This window comes from Eretmochelys imbricata, chromosome 2 (assembly GCF_965152235.1).
Source record: "Eretmochelys imbricata isolate rEreImb1 chromosome 2, rEreImb1.hap1, whole genome shotgun sequence".
In the NCBI taxonomy this organism is placed as follows: Eukaryota; Metazoa; Chordata; order Testudines; family Cheloniidae; genus Eretmochelys; species Eretmochelys imbricata.
This window is the reverse complement of record NC_135573.1, coordinates 190618250-190640382: the sequence shown is the minus strand read 5'-3', so window position 1 is coordinate 190640382 and position 22133 is coordinate 190618250. Positions and strand designations below refer to the sequence as shown.

Below are 22133 nucleotides of genomic sequence, written 5' to 3'. Positions count from 1 at the left end.
TGTGTTTGCTTTCTGGTACTTCAACCTAAAAACAAACCACCATACACTCTGAGCGAAAGCTTTTTAACCTTATTGTAAAAATGCCATAAGACTATGGGGCCAAGCTGTCACTTGTATTGAACATACAATGGTTACATACTATCTGAGAAACTGGTGGCATCCGGAAGTATCACTTCAGTGGTGACATGAAGGAGAGGGACATAAGCCTCAGGCAAGGGTTTGTTTTTTTTTCTCCCCCCTCCCTTCCCCCCCCCCCCAACTGAAACCTGAACTGAGGTGACATGATGCATTTAGAGCATACAACTGAAGTGTAGGGGGGGAAAAAACACAAAAATCGTTATTTGTTCATTGGCGCATCTGTCTCCTTGCATGATAAACTTAAATTTGGAGGCCTGCATAAAAATAAAACTCAAATCCTGGTTTCCCTCCTACTATGGTGGTGACTTGCTTTCAACTTAGCAGTACTGTGAAGTAGAACGTATTGTGAAGTTACCTCCCTTTGTGATTCCTGACCTCATCCGCAATATTGCTGGCATATTTTTCAATCCAATGTTTAGAGTATAAAAACTTCTGAAATTCTGCTCTACCTAATCTTAGCAGAATGGGATTTAAACTCTGCTCTGCTAAACAGCATTCTTACTGGCAGCAAATCTTTCTACACAGTTTGACTATTTCATAGTGCGATAGAAGTTTTTTAGTGTGCGGTGTGTGGGGACTGTTTGAATTGATCCAGCACTCAAGTCTTACATATAGCATTCACTGTAGGATAGCATTACTTTCATGCTGCTGCTTTCTGAATTCTTGGAGTATAGTGCATTCCTCCTTGTTGGGGACAGATACGGGGTTAGCCTGAAGACAGATGCTTGAACAATGAATTGGGGTTGAAACCTGATGACTTTTGATAATACTCCAGAATTCAGGATCTGTGTCAGCTCATTCCTCAGCAAAGGCTAGGAGCTCTAAGTCAAAAGTGACCCACCTCTGCTTGATTGAAGTAGCATCATCATGAATTCCTGGAAGAGGCTAAAGGAAGGACTGATGGCCAAGAACTCTTGAAATAAAACTTGTCAATATCTGACAGAGTTCTCTGTCCAACAACAATAAAACTCTAAAGCCTGGCAGTTCTACTCAGTCTGCTCTGGGCTACATTATTACTGCCTTGATGCAAAGGACAAGGCTCTGCCTTAAGTCACCACTGTAAAGAGGCCTAATCTCTGAAATCATGATTATTGCTTCAATTGTAAACTCTCAATTAAAATCATAATGGAAAAATTACTCACATCTTTTAAAAGGTACGTATGTTGCCTGAGGGTAATAAGAACAAAAACACTTAATGCTGAACTTAATTAAAAACACACCATTAAAACAAATCTGCAATTAAATGGGCAAAAGGACATACATGCTATTGCAATAACAAATTTACTGGTAAATAAGTATTTGCTGCAATGTCTTGTGTGGACAAGGATATTTTAAAAAAAAAATGGTTTTTTTGGTCTGACCTCTTTTCTAAAGGTGCTGAACATTTGTTGTTCTCATTGATGTCATTGACATCAAGGACACAAATGAGAGCTGCAGGGCCTCAACACCTTTGCACATCATGCCACTTACTATATAAAGAGCTGGTAGTGCTGCCTATAGCTAAGGTTGCCCAACATTTCCCATAATACTTGGCTTTCAATTGTTTATACCTTTGCCAAAGTTTTAAGTTGAGGATAAAATTTTTCATGGTGGGTGTACGTGTCAGGCTGGCTTTTTTTTTTTTTTTAGTTCTAGCAAAAATGGTTCAGCTGGCTCCAAGAACTAGGACATGCAAATACATTGTCTTGTTCATGTTAAAAATTCTTCTAGCTGCTTCACTGAGAAACCTTAGCACCACCATGCTTTGAAGCAGGGATTTGAAGTTTGGCAATGGTGGGAGTGGGAAAGCACACTGGTCTAGAGATGTGCCTTTTGATGTGCCTCTGTGGAAAAATCACCCAAATCTGGCCAAGTCACGAGCCTCTGAACACATGCGCCCACGCTCACACACTTGTAAGAGCTTGGCAGCTGAAGTCTCTAGAGATTCTGTCTGTGCTGAACATCATTCATCTCAGGGCTGAAGAGACACAGCAGGATTTTTGCTAACTGCTCCTGTCACTGCTAGGGGCTGCTGTGGTGCCATGCACCAGAACTGAGATCAAGGAATCTCTCCCTTGAGTACAGTGCTCTGCTGCTGGCCTCCAGGCCGTGCAGAAAAGTAAGAGCCACCTGACTTGAATGCAGAGGAGTGAGGAATTTGGGCTGAGTCAGGGGTGTTGCAGGAGCCTAAGAGTATAGGGGCTGGGTGTATTTAGTAGGAGGGTGGCAGGAGCTGGGGCATTGTGGGCATGTGGTTGGTTAGGAGCTGGAGTACAGTGCAGAAGAGTCTATAACCACTATAGACTTCACTCCCCTATAGAACCTCAAATTGAACCCAGGAGTCCTGAATCTGAGTTCCTCTGCTGACAACAAATAGCTATGAAGCACTCTGGTAAAGTGTGTCTCACTCTGTTAATAGTGACTGGTCAAGAGAAAAACGGCCTACTGCTGCTGCATGTTACTCTATTAACTCAAGCAGTGCAGGTCTTTGCTAAAGGTCCTATTGCTGATGACCCAAGCTGCGGGTGGATAGAATTTTTTTTTTTTTTCAAATCAGGAAGTTGCATTTTAAAAACAAACCTGCAATTAAAAGAACAATAGGGTTGCAGAGTCAAGCATTCAAATATTAGGAAACTAGCATGCGATAATGTAATTAGACTCTATCATATGGCATGTGCACACGAGGACTGAATTAAGGTTGCACAGGAAACCTTCATTCTGACATTTTCAGCTCTTGAGTTTGCAACTTTAATGCTCTTTTAATATAGGCTCTTTTGGGTGTATATGTGTAAAGGAGAAATATATGCTTTAGTTAAATTAAAACCTAGTCATATGTGTCACTAAATCTATAATAGACCCCAAATTTTTCTTTAAACTTTTACTAAAGGCAATCTTCTTCCCCCTCAAAAAGCATTACCATTACAATCAGTTTGTCTTGTTCAGGGTACTATTATTGTAGTGCACACCTTTTTGACTGTTCTTACAAAACCCTGACAATTGCTAACTGTTCCTTAACTTAAATCTTTGCTTACAAATAAGTATAAAATGTCTGTTGAGAGCAGTGGCTCTCAAACTTTTTTACTGGTGACCCCTTTCACACAGGAAGCCTCTGAGTGCGACCCCTCCCCCTCCCCCCAAGTTAAAAACACTTCTTCTAAATATATTTAACACCATTATAAATGCTGGAGGCAAAACGGGGCTTGCAGTGGAGGTTGACAGTTTGTGACCCCCCTGAGGGGTCCCAACCCCCAACTTGAGAACCCCTGGTCTAGAGTAGGGGCATTAGGGGACGAGAGCTGAGGAAGTGTTGTTCTAAGTCAGCCATAAAAATGTTGGCATACTGTGGGGCCAGGCGGGTACCCAGCTTTCGTCCCCTAATGCCCCAACTAAAACCTCTCCAGTGTATCATCAAGGATCTACAACCTATCCTGAAGTACGACCCATCACTCTTTCAGATCTTGGGAGACAGGCCAGTTCTTGCTTACAGACAGCCCCCCAACCTGAAGCGAATACTCACCAGCAACCACACAACAAAAACACTAACCGAGGAACCTATCCTTGCAACAAAGCGCGTTGCCAACTGTGTCCGCATATCTATTCAGGGGACACCATCATGGGGCCTAATCACATCAGCCACACTATCAAAGGCTCTTTCACCTGCACATCTACCAATGTGATATGTGCCAGCAATGCCCCTCTGCCATGTACGTTGGCCAAACCAGACAGTCTCTACCTAAAAGAATAAATGGACACAAATCAGACGTGAAGAATTATAACATTCAAAATGCAAACTAGGTACCTTTTTGTAAAGCGCTTCAACATGCTGCTTTTTAACCTCCCCATGCAGACCCTGCTGGCATGCTCTTAAAAAAAAAAAAAAAAAAAAAAAAAAAAAAGTTACTCACTTTCTTGGAAATGTTGTTCTTCGAGATGTGGTGTTCATGTCCATTCCAAGCAGGTATGTGGATGCCGCATGCACACCAGCCGGAATATTTTTCCCCTAGCAGCGTCCGTAGGGTCAGCCTGGGGCGCCCCCTGGAGTGGCACCTTCATGGCGCCCAATATCGGGCCCCGCCAACAACAGTTACGAGAAAGTGAGTAACCATTTTTTCTTTGAGTGATCGTTTATGTCCATTCCAAGCAGGTGATTCACAAGCTAGAGCTCAGAAGGTGGGGTCGGAGTTATCCACAGAAAAGAGCACGGCTCGCCCAAAAGCCTCATCGACCCTGGACTGTCCTGTAATTGCATAGTGCGACGTAAATGTATGTATCGAGAACCACGTGGCTGCCCTGCAAATTTCCTGAATAGGGACTTGTGCCAGGAATGCCGCAGAGGAGGCCTGGGCCCTGGTAGAGTGAGCGGTTATCTGCGGAGCGGGCTCCTTTGCCAGGGTATAGCACTCCCTTACGTAAAAGAATAGATAGACACAAATTAAACGTCAAGAATTATAACATTAAAAAACCAGTTGGAGAACACTTCAATCTCTCTGGTCACTCGATTACAGACCTAAAAGTCACAATTCAGCAAAAAAAACCTTCAAAAACAGACTCCAACAAGAGACTGCTGCATTGGAATTAATTTGCAGACTGGACACCATTAAATTAGGCTTGAATAGAGACTGGGAGTGGATGTGTCATTACACAAAGTAAAACTATTTCCCCATGTTTATTCACCCACGGCCCCCCCCCACCCCCATTCCTGACACATTCTTGTGAACTGCTGGAAATGGCCCACCTTGATCATCACTACAAAAGGGGTATGTGTGTGTGTGGTGTTTTTTCTCTCCTGCTGGTAATAGCTCACTTTAAGTGATCACTCTCATTACAGTGTGTATGGTAATGCCCATTGTTTCATGTTCTCTGTGTATATAAATCTCCCCACTGTATTTTCCACTGCATGCATCACGAAAGCTTATGCTCAAATAAATTGGTTAGTCTCTAAGGTGCCACAAGTACTCCTTTTCTTTTTGCAGATACAGACTAACACGGCTGCTACTCTGAAATCCGACAAAGTGGTAGCTTTTAAAAATGTAGCTTTATTTTTTGCTTTATCTTAGTGTGAAGATCTGAGCAACAGAATTAAAGCCTTCTATAAAAAGCTGTTTTCATGTAGCAATTTAGCTATATGTCTACTTAAACTTTTTATAGGCAGTTTTCTGGTACAGGCTGTATCTGAAACAAAGTACTGGCTTTAGCTGGTACTGGAGTTTATCCTACAGTGCTATTTCATACTAGATAATCATGAAAAATAACTTTTTATAAAATCACTAGTATCTAAAATTGTACACACCAGCCTCTTCTCATACTGTGTGCAGATGTGGATATAAACATGGCAGTTTAGAAGAGACTGTGCTCCAGACTATTCTCCTGGAGTGCAGTGAAGTGACTTTTGGATAGCCAAAATTCTGTCTTGCGTCCCTGACAGTAGAACGCTGTTGGGATTCAAGTTTGAACAGCCTCAAGGAAGAAAATTGGATTTAAAGAGGCTGTGATGTATCCTGCATTTTTATATTTAAATTATAATACAAATAAGTATATTCCTAAGCCTGTGGGCACATCTTCATTAACTAAAACAGTTTATGTTGATTAACATATTGCAGATTATTGTCTGCATGAAAGGACACTCCTGAACTTTACAACTATTCCATTTTAAATTCTGTGGTAACATCGGGGTGGGGGGAGAAGGAAACAAAGGCTGTCTTTAAATACAGAATCCTCTTTTCCACCAGCCTCCTAAGGTAAAAAGTCTGAGTGAACAGAGGTTTTGTTCCATGCCTTAAATGCCAACAGACTCTCATTGTTTCTGACCAATGGGGCAAGTGAAATCCAGAATCAAGATCTCTCCATTGAAAATACCCTCCCACCATCTACCAAGGTTCCAATACTGCCAGCTGGTCTTGAAGCTTGACTGCCATAATCTGCTTGGTGAGACGTGGTCTTGCTGGTAACTAGAACCTAAGCTATATGAGGTACTAGTTCTCCAACTGTAATTCATAAAACACTTCCTCACAATCCATAAAATACATGACAGACACAGGGTGCTGGCTTCAATCTTTTTTACAGTTCTACAGGTGAACAGACTGCTGCAACAAAGGTAATGCTAGCCTAAAAGTTTTTAAACTTCCTTATTCTGCTTTTTGGTTTTGTGGAATAATCACAAGTTCTTCTACAACATCTTTTACGATATAATACTAATGGACTCTTTCTGAGTTAAGTTTATGTTTAAATGCTGCTGAAAAGCCTAGAACATGGACCTTATTCCATTGTTGTGGTCAATATATAAAATGTCCTGCCTGCAGGATCATCTGTGTTATGTGACATACAATATGCCATTTAATTCAGTGGGATACCTGATCTTGAAAAAGTTCTTATTCTAAGTAGTGAATAAAGTACAGATGCAAAACAAAATTAAATCGAGGTTCTGCTTGCTGAATTAAATCTTTCCACCTTGATTCTAAGGCATAATGAGTCAGAATTTCATAGTAACTCTTGGTAATCTTTACTATTCACCTGTTAGTAGTATTGGTTCAGTTTTTCCTACTTGCTACTGTTAGAACAAGAAACCACCAATGAATGAACACATTGAACAATAAAAACAAATGAGCTAAATCAGACTGATATGGAACCATGTTATCAAATGCTATGCCCATCTGTCCAAAAGCTTCTATATTTTAGCAAAGCAAGTCCCCTGTGATTCACAACTCCACCCATTCACCCTTCTGCACCATGCAGTTGATTACATCTAATAGCTGTTTCACTGTAGTGACCAATAATTCCACCCATTGTTCTTTTCGACTTTCTAGAACATTATAAACGTTTCCTGAAACATAAAAATAATATTGAACTCAATTCCCTTACTTCGTTAGACTAAGTAAATCTTTTTCAGGTTTTTAGAGCCTGATGTTTCTCAGATCAAATATATTTGTGTAAATGAGTAACATAGGATTTTAAAAAATGAAAACACTCTTCAGAAATAAGTTGCATTGATTTATTCTCTAGTTTTTAGGCAAACTTTCCATTTACACCTTTTAAAAGATCAATAGAAATGTGTCTTAGGTCTGATTTCAGAGAACTTCTTTTAAATATAACTTCTGACCCAAAGTTTCATTGTCCCTCTTAAACATGAACACATGGGGCTGTTAAGTATTAGCACTCCTTTGATATGGGAAGCACTCTCTTTTTTGGGCTTTCTGTGGAACCTCATTAGACAAGCGTGTTCCAGTACTTTGCAATACTTCCAAACCTGTGTATGGACTAAACAAATAACATGTATGTTAAAAAGAAATCGTAGCATGTGTCTTTTAAAAAGAGGACAACTCAAAGTGGAGACATAATTACTCAGTCCACTAAAGTTGTTGAGAAGCTGTTAAAGCAGGAAAGAGCCTCCCACAGCACTAACCACGGTGTTGCTGGATTCAGTTCCCTACCGTGCCATTAACTTCCATGTAACTTTTTGGGCAAGGTCATTTAACCTCTCTGTACCTCAGTTCCCCATCTGTAAAATGAGGTTAATGCTTCCCTACCTCATAGGATGTTGTGAAGATAAATATATTTAAGACTGTCGTGCTTTGAGATCTACTGATGAAGAGCACTATATAAGAAATAGGTATTAAGTCAAATGACATCTGATTTGGCTGACTGGTATTCTGTAGGATTTTTTTTGTATGATGCTAATAACATTAAGTATACATCAGCCAATTGAATAGATAATCCCTTATCTGTGGCTCATGAAGAGGTAGGTTACTCAAGAAATTATCAACTTTTAATTTGTTACATTTTTGTAAAGGTGAAGTTTTTGACTTAAAACATAACATTACGGGAGGCTTTGAGACAGGTTTCAGAGTGGTAGCTGTGTTAGTCTGTATCAGCAAAAAGAACGAGGAGTACTTGTGGCACCTTTAGACTAACAAATTTGAGCGTAAGCTTTTGTGGGCCAAAACCCACTTCATTGGATGCATGCTGTATTTTCCACTGCAAGCATCTGATGAAGTAGGCTTTGGCCCACAAAAGCTTATGCTCAAATAAATTTGTTAGTCTCTAAGGTGCCACAAGTACTCCTCATTCTTTCTGGAGGCTTTGAGTGAGACTTTAACTCAGGGGTGGGCAAACTACGGCCCGGGGGCCGCATCCGGCCCTTCAGACATTTTAGTCTGGCCCTTGAGCTCCCGCGGAGAAGCAGGGTCTGGGGCTTGTCCTCTCCGGCACTCCAGCTGGGGAGTGGGGTCAGGGGTTGGCCTCTGCTCTGTGCGGCTCCCGGAAGCAGCGGCATGTCCCCACTCCAGCCCCTATGCGTAGGGGCAGACGGGACTCCGCACACTCCCCCCGCCCCAAGCGTGGCCCCTGCAGCTCCCATTGGCCTGGAACCATGGCTAATGGGAGCTGCAGGGGCAGTGCCTGTGGACAGGGCAGCATTCAGAGCTGCCTGACTATGCCTCTGCATAGGAGGGGGGCGGCGGCGGCGGTGGCTGCTGCTGCTTCCAGGAGCTGCTTAAGGTAAGCGCTGGCCAGAGCCTGCACCCCTGCCCCAGCCCTGATCCCTCTCCCATCCTCCAAACCCCTCGGTCCCAGCCCAGAACACCCTCCTGCACCCCCATCCCCTTGTCCCCAGCCCCACCCCAGAGCCCGCATCCTCTGCTGGAACCCTCACCCCCCACACCCAAGCCCCTGCCCCAGCCTGGAGCCCCCTCGTGCATCCTGAACGCCTCATTTCTGGCCCCACCCCAGAGCCCACACCCCCTGCTGGAGCCGTCACCCCCTTCCACGCCCCAACTCCCAATTTCATGAGCATTCATGGCCCGTCCTACAATTTCCATACCCAGATGTGGCCCTCAGGCCAAAAAGTTTGTCCACCCCTGTTTTAACTTGCTATCCTTAGGGAAGGTAGATCTTCTGATGTGTAAGAGCTGTAGCTGGAGTGGTTGGACCCTTCTGTCTGAAGAGAAATTATCTTATTCCTATTTCAAAGAGGTAAACTCTTCTTTCTTCTCATAAACTGTTTGTTTGTTTACTTTTTCCCCTTCTGGTCTCATGGTGATTATTCTGCTAATGATGAACATGAGACTTTTTGGACTATACAGCTTTTAGCATTAGTGGGTGTTGAATATGGAGGAACATTCATAAGCATTTCTTCAAGAGCATGCATTAGTGTTGCTGGTAAGACTGGTTCAACTAAGCTTGTCTCGTTGCTTGCATTGGCATAAATAGAGGGAATTGGTTAGAAGGATGCATGGAGGCCTCCATGTTGAGAACAGAGAACAAATTTGATATTGATAAGATGTTGCCATAGATCTTCCTGTAAAAGCTGGAAATAAAGAAACAGCTTAGTGGTTTTGTTCTGCTTTGTACAGCACCTAGAACAATGGGGGTCCTCTGCCATGACTTGGGCTCCTAGATACAGTGCAAATAATTAATAGTTCACTGTCTGGCACTTCTGTCCCCACTGCTATGATGTAGAATGATGTTGCAAGGTATTGTGGTCCAAGCTCACAAACATGAACCATTCCTTCCCCCTCTATTAAGAGACTTTATTTTCCTGTTCCTGAACTTTCAGGAGCCTGGATTAGTGAAGCTGAGCCCAGAAAGGACATTTTGGTATAGGCCGTAGTCTCATTCCTTTTCCAAATTCTTAAATTAAGCTTATTGCTTTTGCTATAGATCTTGTCCAGAAAGGCTCCTAAAAGGGAGCTACCAGGTTAAGTGACTTTACAAATTAAGTCCTCACTCAAGTTGCTAGTGATCTCCCTGTGACCTCTGACCCTTCTTTGGTCTCTGAATACACCTCTCACAGATAATGGCCTTAGCCCTTTCTACAGTGGAATCCTGTGATTCCCCTTCTTTTCCAGGATTGTCTTCACTGCAGTGTTAACTCATGGTATAACTCGAGTGTTGGCCCTATTCCAGCTCATGTCCACATGCAGCTCTCTAGCTGGAATTAGGTGGGACCTTAAATTCAAGTTAGCTGGCCTGTCGGGGTGTGGGTTAAATCTCCAGTGCTGCTGACAATCCAGTACAGTGATGGGGATTCAGCTACCTAGCTCAAGTTAGCACAAGTCATCAGCTGCTAATCCAGTCATTCTATTGGTAAGCGAGACCTTACCTTAACTGTTAAAGGTGCATTTTTACTTTTGGCTTGTGTAGTGTATTTTTCTTCATTGCAATAGTTAGCTTAAATGAGAGTAGCCACACTGTGAAACACTCAAGCTATCCACTGATTTAGGCCTTATCCTCACTGCAAAAGCAGAGGTGGGCTTGCCTGCCTTATAGTCTTTACTGGCTTAGAGATTCAGTGTAAGCTGACAGATGAAGTTCTTCAACCAGCAACGCTAGCTAAACAGACAGAAGCACTCTTGTGTAAGCATAGCTGTCTACATCCGGGTTTTTGCTGGCATAGCTGTGTGGGAGAGTGTGTTTTATTTTCATGCTCCTAGCCAACATAGCAATGCTGGCAAAACTTTGAAGTGTAGACTAAGCCTGTGTGACATAAGTGAGCTCAAAAATACTTCTCAAAATATTTCTCAAAAATACTTGCTTTGCGTAGAGGGGCCTAACTATATTTGGAAGAATTATAATTAAAAGGTACCCATCTACCACCAGCTAGTTAGTTTTCTCCTACTACTAAAACAACTGGTGCTTTTCTAGGCCTAGTTCACTTTATTTTACTATTTGTTGCAACCTACTCTTTAGTTTAACTGACAGTTAATTACATTGGTGATATTGCTGTGGTCTGTTCAGAAGTTCTGTAAATTCAGATTTTGTGTCTGTGCTCATCATTGCAAACCAGAGGATTGAAGGTTTGTAAAAGTAGCTAAAATGTAAAGGAAGCAGCTTAGATGCAGCTCCATAAGAGGATGAAACAGATCACTCCACAGGGTTATATGGGGCCTCGGATACATAGGATGATGTCCATGCTATGGAAGTTTTGACAGCCATACCCCTAATTCATGTTTGAAAGGTGATGTAAATGTAAATTACCATTTTGTTCATCTCCCCGTGATTATACAAAGTCAATATTTTTTATTTAATTCTAGAACGTAAAGCAGAATTCTTGTATTTCAGCATCCTGACTGCTAACAGAACTGAGAAGTGAGGAGAACAGAATGGTCGTCTTGACAATATCCCTATAAGGATAAAATAGATACCATGAGAGTTTGCATTCATGGATCTATTAAGTTTTTATAAGATAAACAGTTTCTATTCAAGAGCTCTTTCTGGGTACTCTAAGTATTTGAGTTGTCAACTGTTTCTGTACTTGCACCTTATTTTATTTTCAAACAATGATTTATATTGTAAACCAAGTATAGTAGAGGTTAGTAAACACTTCAGAAGTTCATTGAACTCGCTCAGAGTCAAATCTAGTTTCTTGATTTCCCTCATCCCTCAAATTATAGCTTCTAAATGTTCAGTATTGTTACTGGAAATAGAATTTAATGTGCATAATCTATAGCATACAAAAAAAGCTGTGAACAAATGGAAGTGTGTAAATCCTTCCTCAGACTAATCAGATTTGATTTATATTCAGTCATCAAATACTAATATTTCAAAAAGATATAATGGTGTAACTGACAAAAGCAAGGAAAATATAATTAAAAGTAACTTGTAAAACTAGTCTCTTGGGGGGGAAAAATGTAATTTCTAACACGGTGACTTAACATTAGGCAGTATTGAAATGACACCTTGAATAAAGGTAACTTTTTATTTCTCCTCCTAGGGTTGCTTGTTTCTGAAGATACTCATAACTAATTGAGGAATATCTTTCAAGTAGTAAAACTGAGTGCTGCCAGACCCTGCTTACTGACTTTTCACCTTTTAGAAATCTTAAACTGACTTGTGTGTAAAATATTTATTGAAGGTGCTTTCTGGAAACTACCTCTTTCACTTGGTCATTTAACTTTCTGTCCACCCAAAGCCTCTTACTTCCAGGCACCTTGAATAGGCACTAAAGGTCATTGCATCACACAGAATACACATGATATAAAGAACAGCTTCACTTTGAGACCCTCCTCCAGTTCACTTGTCTATTCACTGAAAAATGTATCTGCCTGCTTGCCTCTGCAATTCAAAGGAAATCTTTCCTGTTTACCATGCCACCATGATCCAGAGAAAAGTGTCTCCTTAATACCTCCTCTGCTGATGGGAAATCCCACTATACCTACCTTATCCATAGTTAACAGTCAGCCCTGAGATGCACTCCTGCCATACCATTTGCAGCCACGTTGAGTAGAGGGTTCTTGGTAGCTGAAACATGCTGAGGAATGTAAATGTCTTTCATATGTGTGAAGTCTGTATGTAAAATATAGTTAGTCTAATTACAAATACTTGTGATGAATTATACTGGGGTAGGGAAACGGGGTATGACTTAAAGATGTTTGTAGAACTCTAATTCCAGATTCCTAGCTGTTGTATTTGCGTAAACGTTAAAATGCTGATTTACAAACACAGATTGATCTTGAAGTTAGAGGTGTTACTCTTTTAAATAAGATTTGTACAGATGATCTATACTAAGTGCTTGCTGCAAACTAGCAGTTGATAGATTTGGACCAGTTGGCTTTTCTTTGAACCACACAAACCATCAAACTTCTGGTGCAGCTTTTGTATACTTTTGTTGTTGTGGTGTTTGTTGAACTACGTCAGTATAGTTCCTTGGAGAAGAGTATTCAAGTAGTTACTGTTAGTTGGAAGCTGTGTTCTACATTCAGAATTGTCTCAATTTATGCTATTTTGAATTTGTGAATATCCATTTTCTCCCTCTTTTTTTTTTTTGCCTTTCTACATATAGTCATGTTGGTGAAAATATCCATTGCAAGTTTCCCATTGGTATTTTGTACTTGTCAATGCACGTTATTGAAGTTTTTGGGCTTAGATCTTCCTGAGTTTGGCAGGGAGGGAGAGAATGCTGCAACAATTAAATATTCTTAAACCTTTCCTTTCTCTTCTGTTCACCAATCACATTGGAAAAGAGGCAAAGACGAAGGTATAAAAGAGTACTCTAGCAAACTTAATCCTTTATATTGAGAAATAATAGCATACTCACTTCATTAAGTCTGGCCATTCTCATTGTAATGGTTAGTGACTATGATTAGGCTTATGTTGGTTCTGTCCTAATGGGTGATTAGTGTATTTATCTGTACACATTTTGCTTTTTTTATGAGATTTCAGGAAAATACTTTTAAACTAAATACTTTCTTGGTATGCTTTAGGTATAAGAGAGTCTTCTCAGTTGGAACCCATGCCATCACTACATACAATCCGAACACACTAGAAGTTACAAATCAGGTAATGATAAATGTAGTAATAGCCTTCTTGGATACATTAAGATATCCTAATGCAATCTGAGTTCATGTTAATATTCTTCTGACTTGTCCCCTCCTTTAATATTTGAGTGTGGTCAGCTGTGTTTTACAGAGGGTTCTCTCTTGTGATAAACACTAAGCATAACTAAAAGGGGTGTCAGTTCCACTAATTACATGATTGGGCACTGTGGTGACTTGGCTTGCTCAGGCAAACTGTCCTTTTATAGGCTAAAGAAAAGTAGCTGATGCAATAGTTAACAGTTTAAATGGTGATTTGGTGTTTTTTGAAGCTTGTATGGTCTCCTTTGTTCTGTTACACAATAGAACTAAAATTGTTACTTAGTAAAACAATCCCCTTCAACTTCCCTTTTTGTGTGTGTGCTATCTCAGGACTACTTGGCAGTTCCAGTGTCCTTGAAGGGAATCACTGCAGAGCAGAGATCTACAGGGTCACAAATTTTACCCAACTTTGCACTACTCCATCCTTGTTTGCTTGGATCCTTGTGCTTTTTCATTAGTCGAAATGTTGGCTTTTTCTTGAGCTTTTGAATTCCTAGCTACCACTTTGCATCCGATGAAGTGAGCTGTAGCTCACGAAAGCTTATGCTCAAATAAATTGGTTAGTCTCTAAGGTGCCACAAGTACTCCTTTTCTTTCAGCAGAGAGTGAATGCATTGCATTGAGCTTCCTCATCAAACTTGAATGCTTAGTCATAAAACAGATGTATATGCTGTTTGTTGCCCTATTTAGTTACTCTGTACCTTTATTTTAATCACAAACTAGAGAGCTGGGTTTTGTTATAACCTTAATTGTTAAAAATAATTAAGCCCTCTTATAAAGAGACCTAAGGTACAAATACACCCTTAAATACCTGTTTCACTACATTTGGATATAAAAGATTCTATTTCTTACATTAATTGAAATTTATCAAGTGACCTTAATTTGTTTACCTTAGTGGCCTTATGGAGATCTTTGTAGTATCGGCCCTGTTGGAAAGGGGCAAGGAACAGAATTCAGCCTCACCTTTCGTAAGGGGAGTGGAAAGAAGTCTGAAACGCTTAAGTTTTCTACAGACCATAGGACAGAACTCATTACAGAAGCGCTGGTAAGAACTAGTTATTTGGCTATTCAGCCAATTTAATATATGTTACTGTATTTCTTATTAAATCTAATAATATTGTATGTTCACTTTGGATTTTATGTGATGAGAAGGAAAGCTGCTGTGCTTGTATATTAAAATGGATATTCATATACTTGGACTACGGTGTTCATTGAAATAACTTGTATGTAAGACTCCAATTTACTGGATGCATTAGACTGGTGATACTCAGACCTCAATAGTTTAGGAGCCAAATTAGTGATCACTATTACCCAAAAGAGCCACAGTAGTGTGAATGTTTCATTTACTATAGTACTAAATATTTTATATTCTCACAGCAAGTAAGTTAATAACTTAATGCAGGTTGATGATTTTATTGGTTAATAACCAGGGGTGAAAGTAACTTATCTCCTACTGGTACGCAATGCTGCCAGGCCCCTGGGCACAGTGTAGGAGGCCCAGCTCCAGGCCACCAGAAGGTGCGGAGTCTCAGGTGGAAGGGGTGGGGCCAGTGGTGTTGGAACAATTTTTTGGGTTTGGGTGTTGAGCTGCACCTCCTTCTGCCCCTGTCCACACGCCTCACCATCCTAGGCTGGGATCACAGCTGGGGGCGGCTGCAGAGCCCCAGGCTGCGGTCAGGAACAGGGGCCGGTGTCAGGGATCCTGGATGGCAGCAGAGGGGCCAGCAGGTGAGGAACTGGGACACCGGGTGAGGGGCCATGCTGGGCGCAAAGCGTGGGGGTGCTTTCCGTGTTGCCTGGCCTGCGCTGCCTGGGGCTCTGGCCACTGCCCTTTTAAATCGCCCGGCCCTGGGGCAGCTGCCCGTTTTACTCTGGCTTCAGCAACGCTTTAACATTGGCCGTGTACTGGCCTGTACCGGCGGCCGCTTTCTTACCAGTACACCGTACCAGCTTACTTTCACCTTTGTTAATAACACAGTAAAAGCATTCGTATTGATTAATAATTAAATTGCACAGTGTTTTAATATCATGCTGCAAAGAGCTGCAGGAGACACATTAAAGAGGTACTTGTGGCTCGTGAGCCTCTGTCTGAGTATCACTGGTGGTGAACAATGGAGCGAATGTATCAGTTTATATAAAACAAACGGTGCCCTTTAAATATACAACTTTTAAATCTTTACGTTTTAGACTATCCAAAAGAGATTCAAGTCGGAGTCCTTCTGGAATAGTTAGAACAACAAATTATTTGTTTTCATTCTCCTTTTTACAGAGATTCAGAACAGACTTTTCAGAAGGAAAAATCACAGGAAGGGCAAGTATCTGGCCTGTCTATATTGGACTACAAATCCAGTCATTTCATAATTACAAATACTGTAAAAACAGACTAATTTCTAGTTGACCATGTCCCTTTATATTTTAAATAGTTACGGCTACCTGCTACACCTAAATCTGAATTTCCTGCCAATTTTGTGGTTTTGTAATTTTCTTTTTTTTTTTCTTTTTTTAAATGTTGTGAGATGAACATTATGGGAGAACTCTCCATAGAGAGCAGAGAGGTAATGTACTGGTAACTGCACAAACTGGAAAAAATATACTTCAAGGGTTGCTACCAAGTTACATTTATGTGGTGTAACCATAGTAGGCAAACTACAGAAGTGCAGATCTATTTCAAAAATTACTTTAAAAGGAGATTGAATATTATTAATTAGAAATAGTTGAAATTAAAGTGAAGTTATCAGAACACTGTTCAGCACAGACTTGCATTTGAAAGTAAATGTGTAGTAGCACTTACATACTTTGGGAGGACTTCACCTCATTTCTAGCCAGTGTGAAGGGGAGGAAAAAAGAGAATTCTTGGTGTATAGTGGGAGTTGGGGAAAAGTTCCAAGCATATCTTCTGAAACGGATTTATGGAGAGAGCTTGAAAGAGCTTACTGGAAACTAGCTACTGAATCTCTCTGTAGTACGTCAGCTTATGAGATTTATGCATTTAACACCCATACCTTGATACATGGTTTCACATCCACTGGTCTCTCTGGAATGCATCTTAATAGGTCTTCTGTCTTGATGGCTTTGTTCATTTATATCCTTTTGAGTGTCTAGAAGCCTATTACCATTCTAGGACTCAAAGAATCAATCCTGATGCACTTGCATGAGAGGAAAGTGATGAGGAACTGCCAGCATGGATTCACCAAGGGAAGGTCATGCCTGACTAATCTAATCGCCTTTTATGATGAGATTACTGGTTCTGTGGATGAAGGGAAAGCAGTGGATGTATTGTTTCTTGACTTTAGCAAAGCTTTAGACACGGTCTCCCACAGTATTCTTGTCAGCAAGTTAAGGAAGTATGGGCTGGATGAATGCACTATAAGGTGGGTAGAAAGCTGTCTAGATTGTCGGGCTCAACGGGTAGTGATCAATGGCTCCATGTCTAGTTGGCAGCCGGTATCAAGTGGAGTGCCCCAAGGGTCGGTCCTGGGGCCGGTTTTGTTCAATATCTTCATAAATGATCTGGAGGATGGTGTGGATTGCACTCTCAGCAAATTTGCGGATGATACTAAACTGGGAGGAGTGGTAGATACGCTGGAGGGGAGGGATAGGATACAGAAGGACCTAGACAAATTGGAGGATTGGGCCAAAAGAAATCTGATGAGGTTCAATAAGGATAAGTGCAGGGTCCTGCACTTAGGACGGAAGAATCCAATGCACCGCTACAGACTAGGGACCGAATGGCTAGGCAGCAGTTCTGCAGAAAAGGACCTAGGGGTGACAGTGGACAAGAAGCTGGATATGAGTCAGCAGTGTGCTCTTGTTGCCAAGAAGGCCAATGGCATTTTGGGATGTATAAGTAGGGGCATAGCGAGCAGATCGAGGGACGTGATCGTTCCCCTCTATTCGACATTGGTGAGGCCTCATCTGGAGTACTGTGTCCAGTTTTGGGCCCCACACTACAAGAAGGATGTGGATAAATTGGAGAGAGTCCAGCGAAGGGCAACAAAAATGATTAGGGGTCTAGAACACATGACTTATGAGGAGAGGTTGAGGGAGCTGGGATTGTTTAGCCTGCAGAAGAGAAGAATGAGGGGGGATTTGATAGCTGCTTTCAACTACCTGAAAGGGGGTTCCAAAGAGGATGGCTCTAGACTGTTCTCAATGGTAGCAGATGACAGAACGAGGAGTAATGGTCTCAAGTTACAGTGGGGGAGGTTTAGATTGGATATTAGGAAGAACTTCTTCACTAAGAGGGTGGTGAAACACTGGAATGCGTTACCTAGGGAGGTGGTAGAATCTCCTTCCTTAGAGGTTTTTAAGGTCAGGCTTGACAAAGCCCTGGCTGGGATGATTTAACTGGGAATTGGTCCTGCTTCGAGCAGGGGGTTGGACTAGATGACCTTCAGGGGTCCCTTCCAACCCTGATATTCTATGATTCTATGACTACACCAAGTAGGACTTTTTTGAAGTGATACTTTACTAAACAAGTATTCCATAGCACTATTATAGAACAATCAAGATTCTAATGGCTGAAATGTGTTGGGGATTCCCTGTCTAAGGCTATGTCTACGCTGCAATGTAAACCCAGGGTTTGTAGGACTTGAGTCAACTGACCCATGATAGGGAGCCATGGGTTTGAGTGTCTACATAGTATTTAAACCCTGCATTTAAGGCTCTTCTAACTCGTGCTAAAACTTAGGGCTCTGGCGTCCGGCAGTGCTCAGACCCAAGTCAGAGTAACCATATGCCAGAGTCCCTAATGTCCCCTGCAGAATGTGGCTTCTCTAGCCCTACAATCAAGGTGCACTGTGGGAAAACTTTACTGCCTACCCTGCACATTACAGGAAGCTTGAACAGATCACCCAACCCAGGAGGCTCTCTGATCACCACTCTCTGCAAGCACACTATCAGAAGAGAATAGGTTAACACTGACCTGAGCTGCTCCCATTCACCAAGGGGGGGTAACTTCAGTTCTCAGAGTGGATTGCAGGTTGTTGGGATAGTTGTCTCATGGAACTGTCATACTTCTGGATGACTCCCAGACCTGAGTCAAGCGAGGCTGCAGCCACACTGCAAAGCAATAGGGCTTGGACCCCTGGGTTCCAGCTGGACTCTACCTTGAGTCCTCCTACCTTGCAGGATCCCAGGACCCTGGGTCTGAGCACTGGGTTAGCACAATTTCAGTATAGATGCGGGGAGGGAATAGGCTTGAACCCAGGCTCATGTTTCAGTGTGAATAGACCGTAAGTGAATAGTGTGTCAGGACTGGGTTAATCTTATATCAATTACAATGTAAAGATAGGTCTACCCACGCTGTGCTGTCATGGCTTTCAGATTTATTGGGGACACTTGCTTGATCATACAAAACTATCTCAAATTAAAGAACTGTTATGTGTAGATGTAGTCCTCAGGAGGTGAAATCTTTTTGGTTTTCTCTGGACTTAACAGCAGTTCCTTCTTTCATAGAGATACAACTGTTATAAGCATCACTGGAGTGACGTGAGAAAACCTGTGATTCTGGAAGTGACTCCTGGAGGGTTTGATCAAATTAATCCTGCAACTAATAAAGTCCTGTGTTCCTATGACTACAGAAATATTGAAGGTTTTGCTGATCTCTCTGACTATCAGGGAGGTTTCGCTATACTTTATGGAGGATTTAGTAGATTGGTGAGTATTATAACATTTTATACATATGTATATCAAGTCATGAGAAGTTTTTTACATAAACAGAATAAGTATGAGGCTGTCTCATTCTCCTACCTGTAAGTTCAAATCACTACATGGCAGATAATAAATGGCTTGTAGATTGAATAGTTTGGTAAGTTCAACAGGGCCAATTATACAACATTTAATATTGGTAGTGTTGTAGCCATGTTGGTCCCAGGGTATGGCAGTGACATTGGGCCAACTTCGGTTGGTGAAAGAGACAAGCTTTTAATCTCCACAGACCTTGAAAGCTTCTTTCATCAACAGAAGTTGGTTCAATAAAATATTTAATACAGAATTCTGTCCAAGTCCCCTTGAGTACTAACTGGGAGACTGGATATTATCTGCCTGTGTATAAACTTGAGTGGAACAAGTTAAAATGAGGGAGCAGAGGACCCATACAGCCATGCAGAATTAAAATAAAAATCCTAAGCCACTTATTGTAGACTACACTGCAAGCAATTGAATGGTGTGCAGCAAAATAAGATAGCTCTGCAATAGGAATTACCTTAAACTTTTTAGATTCTTTACATCACTGCTGCCACAATTGTTTTAATTTTCTATTTATTAAAGAGGGAAACATGAGTTAAGCGATTCAAGACATACTGAGTTTCTTATTTCTTTTTTACAAAAAACTTACAATGGGTATTGTTGATTATTAACTTCTGAATAATACTTTATTTCTGATTATTTTAGGAAAATGTCTTTTTACTTAAAATATTTTTATAACCATTTTAACTAGTGAGGTCAAGTTACAAAGTGCTGAGGAGAAATGTTAATTCTTTATTGTCATAGTGTTTCCAGTTGTGTGGAGGGGGGAAAATGTCATTTGTTCAAGTTAACAACATTCACCAGTAAATGATACTAATAAAAAAAAAAACAGACGGTCATGCAATATAAACAAGTTCACTTTTTTTATAACTATTAAGAAACTTTAAGCCTGAGCTGATTACAGCTGATGTTCAGTTTTCTTATTTTTTGTGTTAAACTTACCTAAATATATCTTTCTAAAATTTGCAGCACATGTTTGCATCTGAGCAAAGGGAAGAAATTATCAAAAGTGCAATAGAACATGCTGGCAATTATATAGGCATCTCTCTCCGAATAAGGAAAGAAGCTTTAGAATTTGAGCAATACTTGAGCCTTCGCTTTGGGAAATACAGCAATGATGAATCTATCACATCTTTAGCAGAATTTATTGTTCAAAAAATAACACCTAGACATTCGGTAAGGTCTACAAACTTAGACTACATCTTATTTGTTTGATTTATTAGGTGGCTAAAAAAGAGGTCCGCTTTTCTAACATGTTTTTTCTTTAAGGAACCTGTGAAAAGAATATTAGCCCTTACAGAAACTTGCTTAGTAGAGCGGGATCCTGCTACGTATAATATTGTGACACTGAAACCTCTAGGAGAGGTAGGTGACAATCCTGTTTAGAATAATACATTTTGACTATTAAAATACAATATTATATAGTACTACTGCAACATGACAATTAAAATTGAAGTTCACTTATTGGTACTATTTACTGTGTTCATTCTGTCAGACCCCATTTTCTAAAGATGCAGAAACCATTCTTGGGATTCATTTTGAAAAAACCTAAATCAAAAAAGCTGACAAAACAAATTCTAGGAAGTTCTGATTACACTTGCAGTTCTTTTTTTTTTTTTTGGGGTCATTTCCTTGAAACTTGAGTATATATTGTAACATTGAGCATTGGTTCAACAATTCACTTCCTTGACTACCTGAGAATTGCATTAAATGTTTCCTATAAGTGTGGGTGGTCTCATTACATGGCTTCTTCTTTTTAGGTATTTGCACTAGTACGTGATTGTGAAAATCCACAGCTTTTTACCATTGAATTTATCAAGGGACAAATCCGAAGATATTCTTCAACAGAGAGGTATTTTAAAAGTTTGATTACAGGGAAATGTAAATGGGAAATTAGTTGAATGACAAAAATATAATGTAAGCTGTGTGAAGTTAAAAAAACTTTCAAGGGCCAAATTCAGACTCACTTTATTCAAAGCCTGCCTTCAATTCTCTGACTTCCCCCTTGAAGATGCCTGTACAACCTCAAACAGATAACATGTGACGTCTCACTTAAATTTGTGAACTCCTTGGTGTTCCATATCTATCTGCTTTCAGTAAATGGGATAGTGGAAGAAACTTTAAAAAAAAATTCTTCTCCTACACTTATATTATCCCATACAGGTGAACAGTTATAGAGGGTCAGTTAGAAATATATATTTTGTCCACTTGGTGTCAAGGTAATTGACGAGGTTTTGAAAAGTTTTGTAGTTAGACATGCTGTTTAAACAAGCTGGAGTGTTAGGAAGTAGATTGATTTAGAGGAGAGAGACAGTATTAACAAGCTCTATCTTGAGAAACAAGTATTGATTGAAAGCTAATATGCTAAATCCTAGATGTTTAGCTGGTAACCATGTGCCAGTACTGTTTACTGTCTGGACTGAATTGGTCTGGTCTCTCCTCTCTCCTCCTCCCCCGCCCTTTCCCCCTCTTTGTCTGTCCACCATACCTGTATGGATTAAATGTGGCTGAGGGCATTATGTAGAGTGGTGGTGCTCAACTTATTACACAGGAGGGCCATATAAACCTAAGCACAAACTTATGGGGGCCAAATAGATTCTACATATTAAGATTTAAAGTCACCTGTATTGATTTATATTTTAAGTTCAGCTTATTTTGTATGTATTTAGTTAGACAATACTGTACATAGAAACAGCCTGTTTACACCCTTGTGTAAACTAAAATGATGTAAACATGGCAGCAGAATGCTAATGAATGAGTTGTTAATATATTGTGTGGAAGCGGGCAGTGGGCCTTCTGAAATGCTCTGGTGGCCTGTGAATGGTCCGTGGGCCATAGGCTGGACACCTCTGATTGTAGAGCAAGGTGCTTGTGTGCAGAAAATAAAGGAATGTAGCACATGCAAGAAAAAATAGGCCA

At 40.7% G+C, this 22133-nt stretch overlaps 1 protein-coding gene across 3 annotated transcripts in view; it reads left to right on the top strand.

Moving 5' to 3' along the window:
• DNAJC13 (DnaJ heat shock protein family (Hsp40) member C13) overlaps positions 1-22133 on the top strand; it is a 106511-nt gene that overhangs the window by 10483 nt on the left and 73895 nt on the right. The window contains exons 3-9 of one of the 3 annotated variants that reach the window (XM_077811179.1): positions 13314-13389; positions 14362-14511; positions 15736-15777; positions 18924-19124; positions 20184-20390; positions 20484-20579; positions 20975-21066. In XM_077811179.1, coding sequence (XP_077667305.1) covers positions 13314-13389; positions 14362-14511; positions 15736-15777; positions 18924-19124; positions 20184-20390; positions 20484-20579; positions 20975-21066 — 864 coding nt within the window. Of the gene's footprint in view, positions 1-13313; positions 13390-14361; positions 14512-15735; positions 16022-16810; positions 16838-18923; positions 19125-20183; positions 20391-20483; positions 20580-20974; positions 21067-22133 lie in introns of those variants that run through there. The other 2 variants (XM_077811180.1, XM_077811181.1) reach the window with 2 other exon arrangements.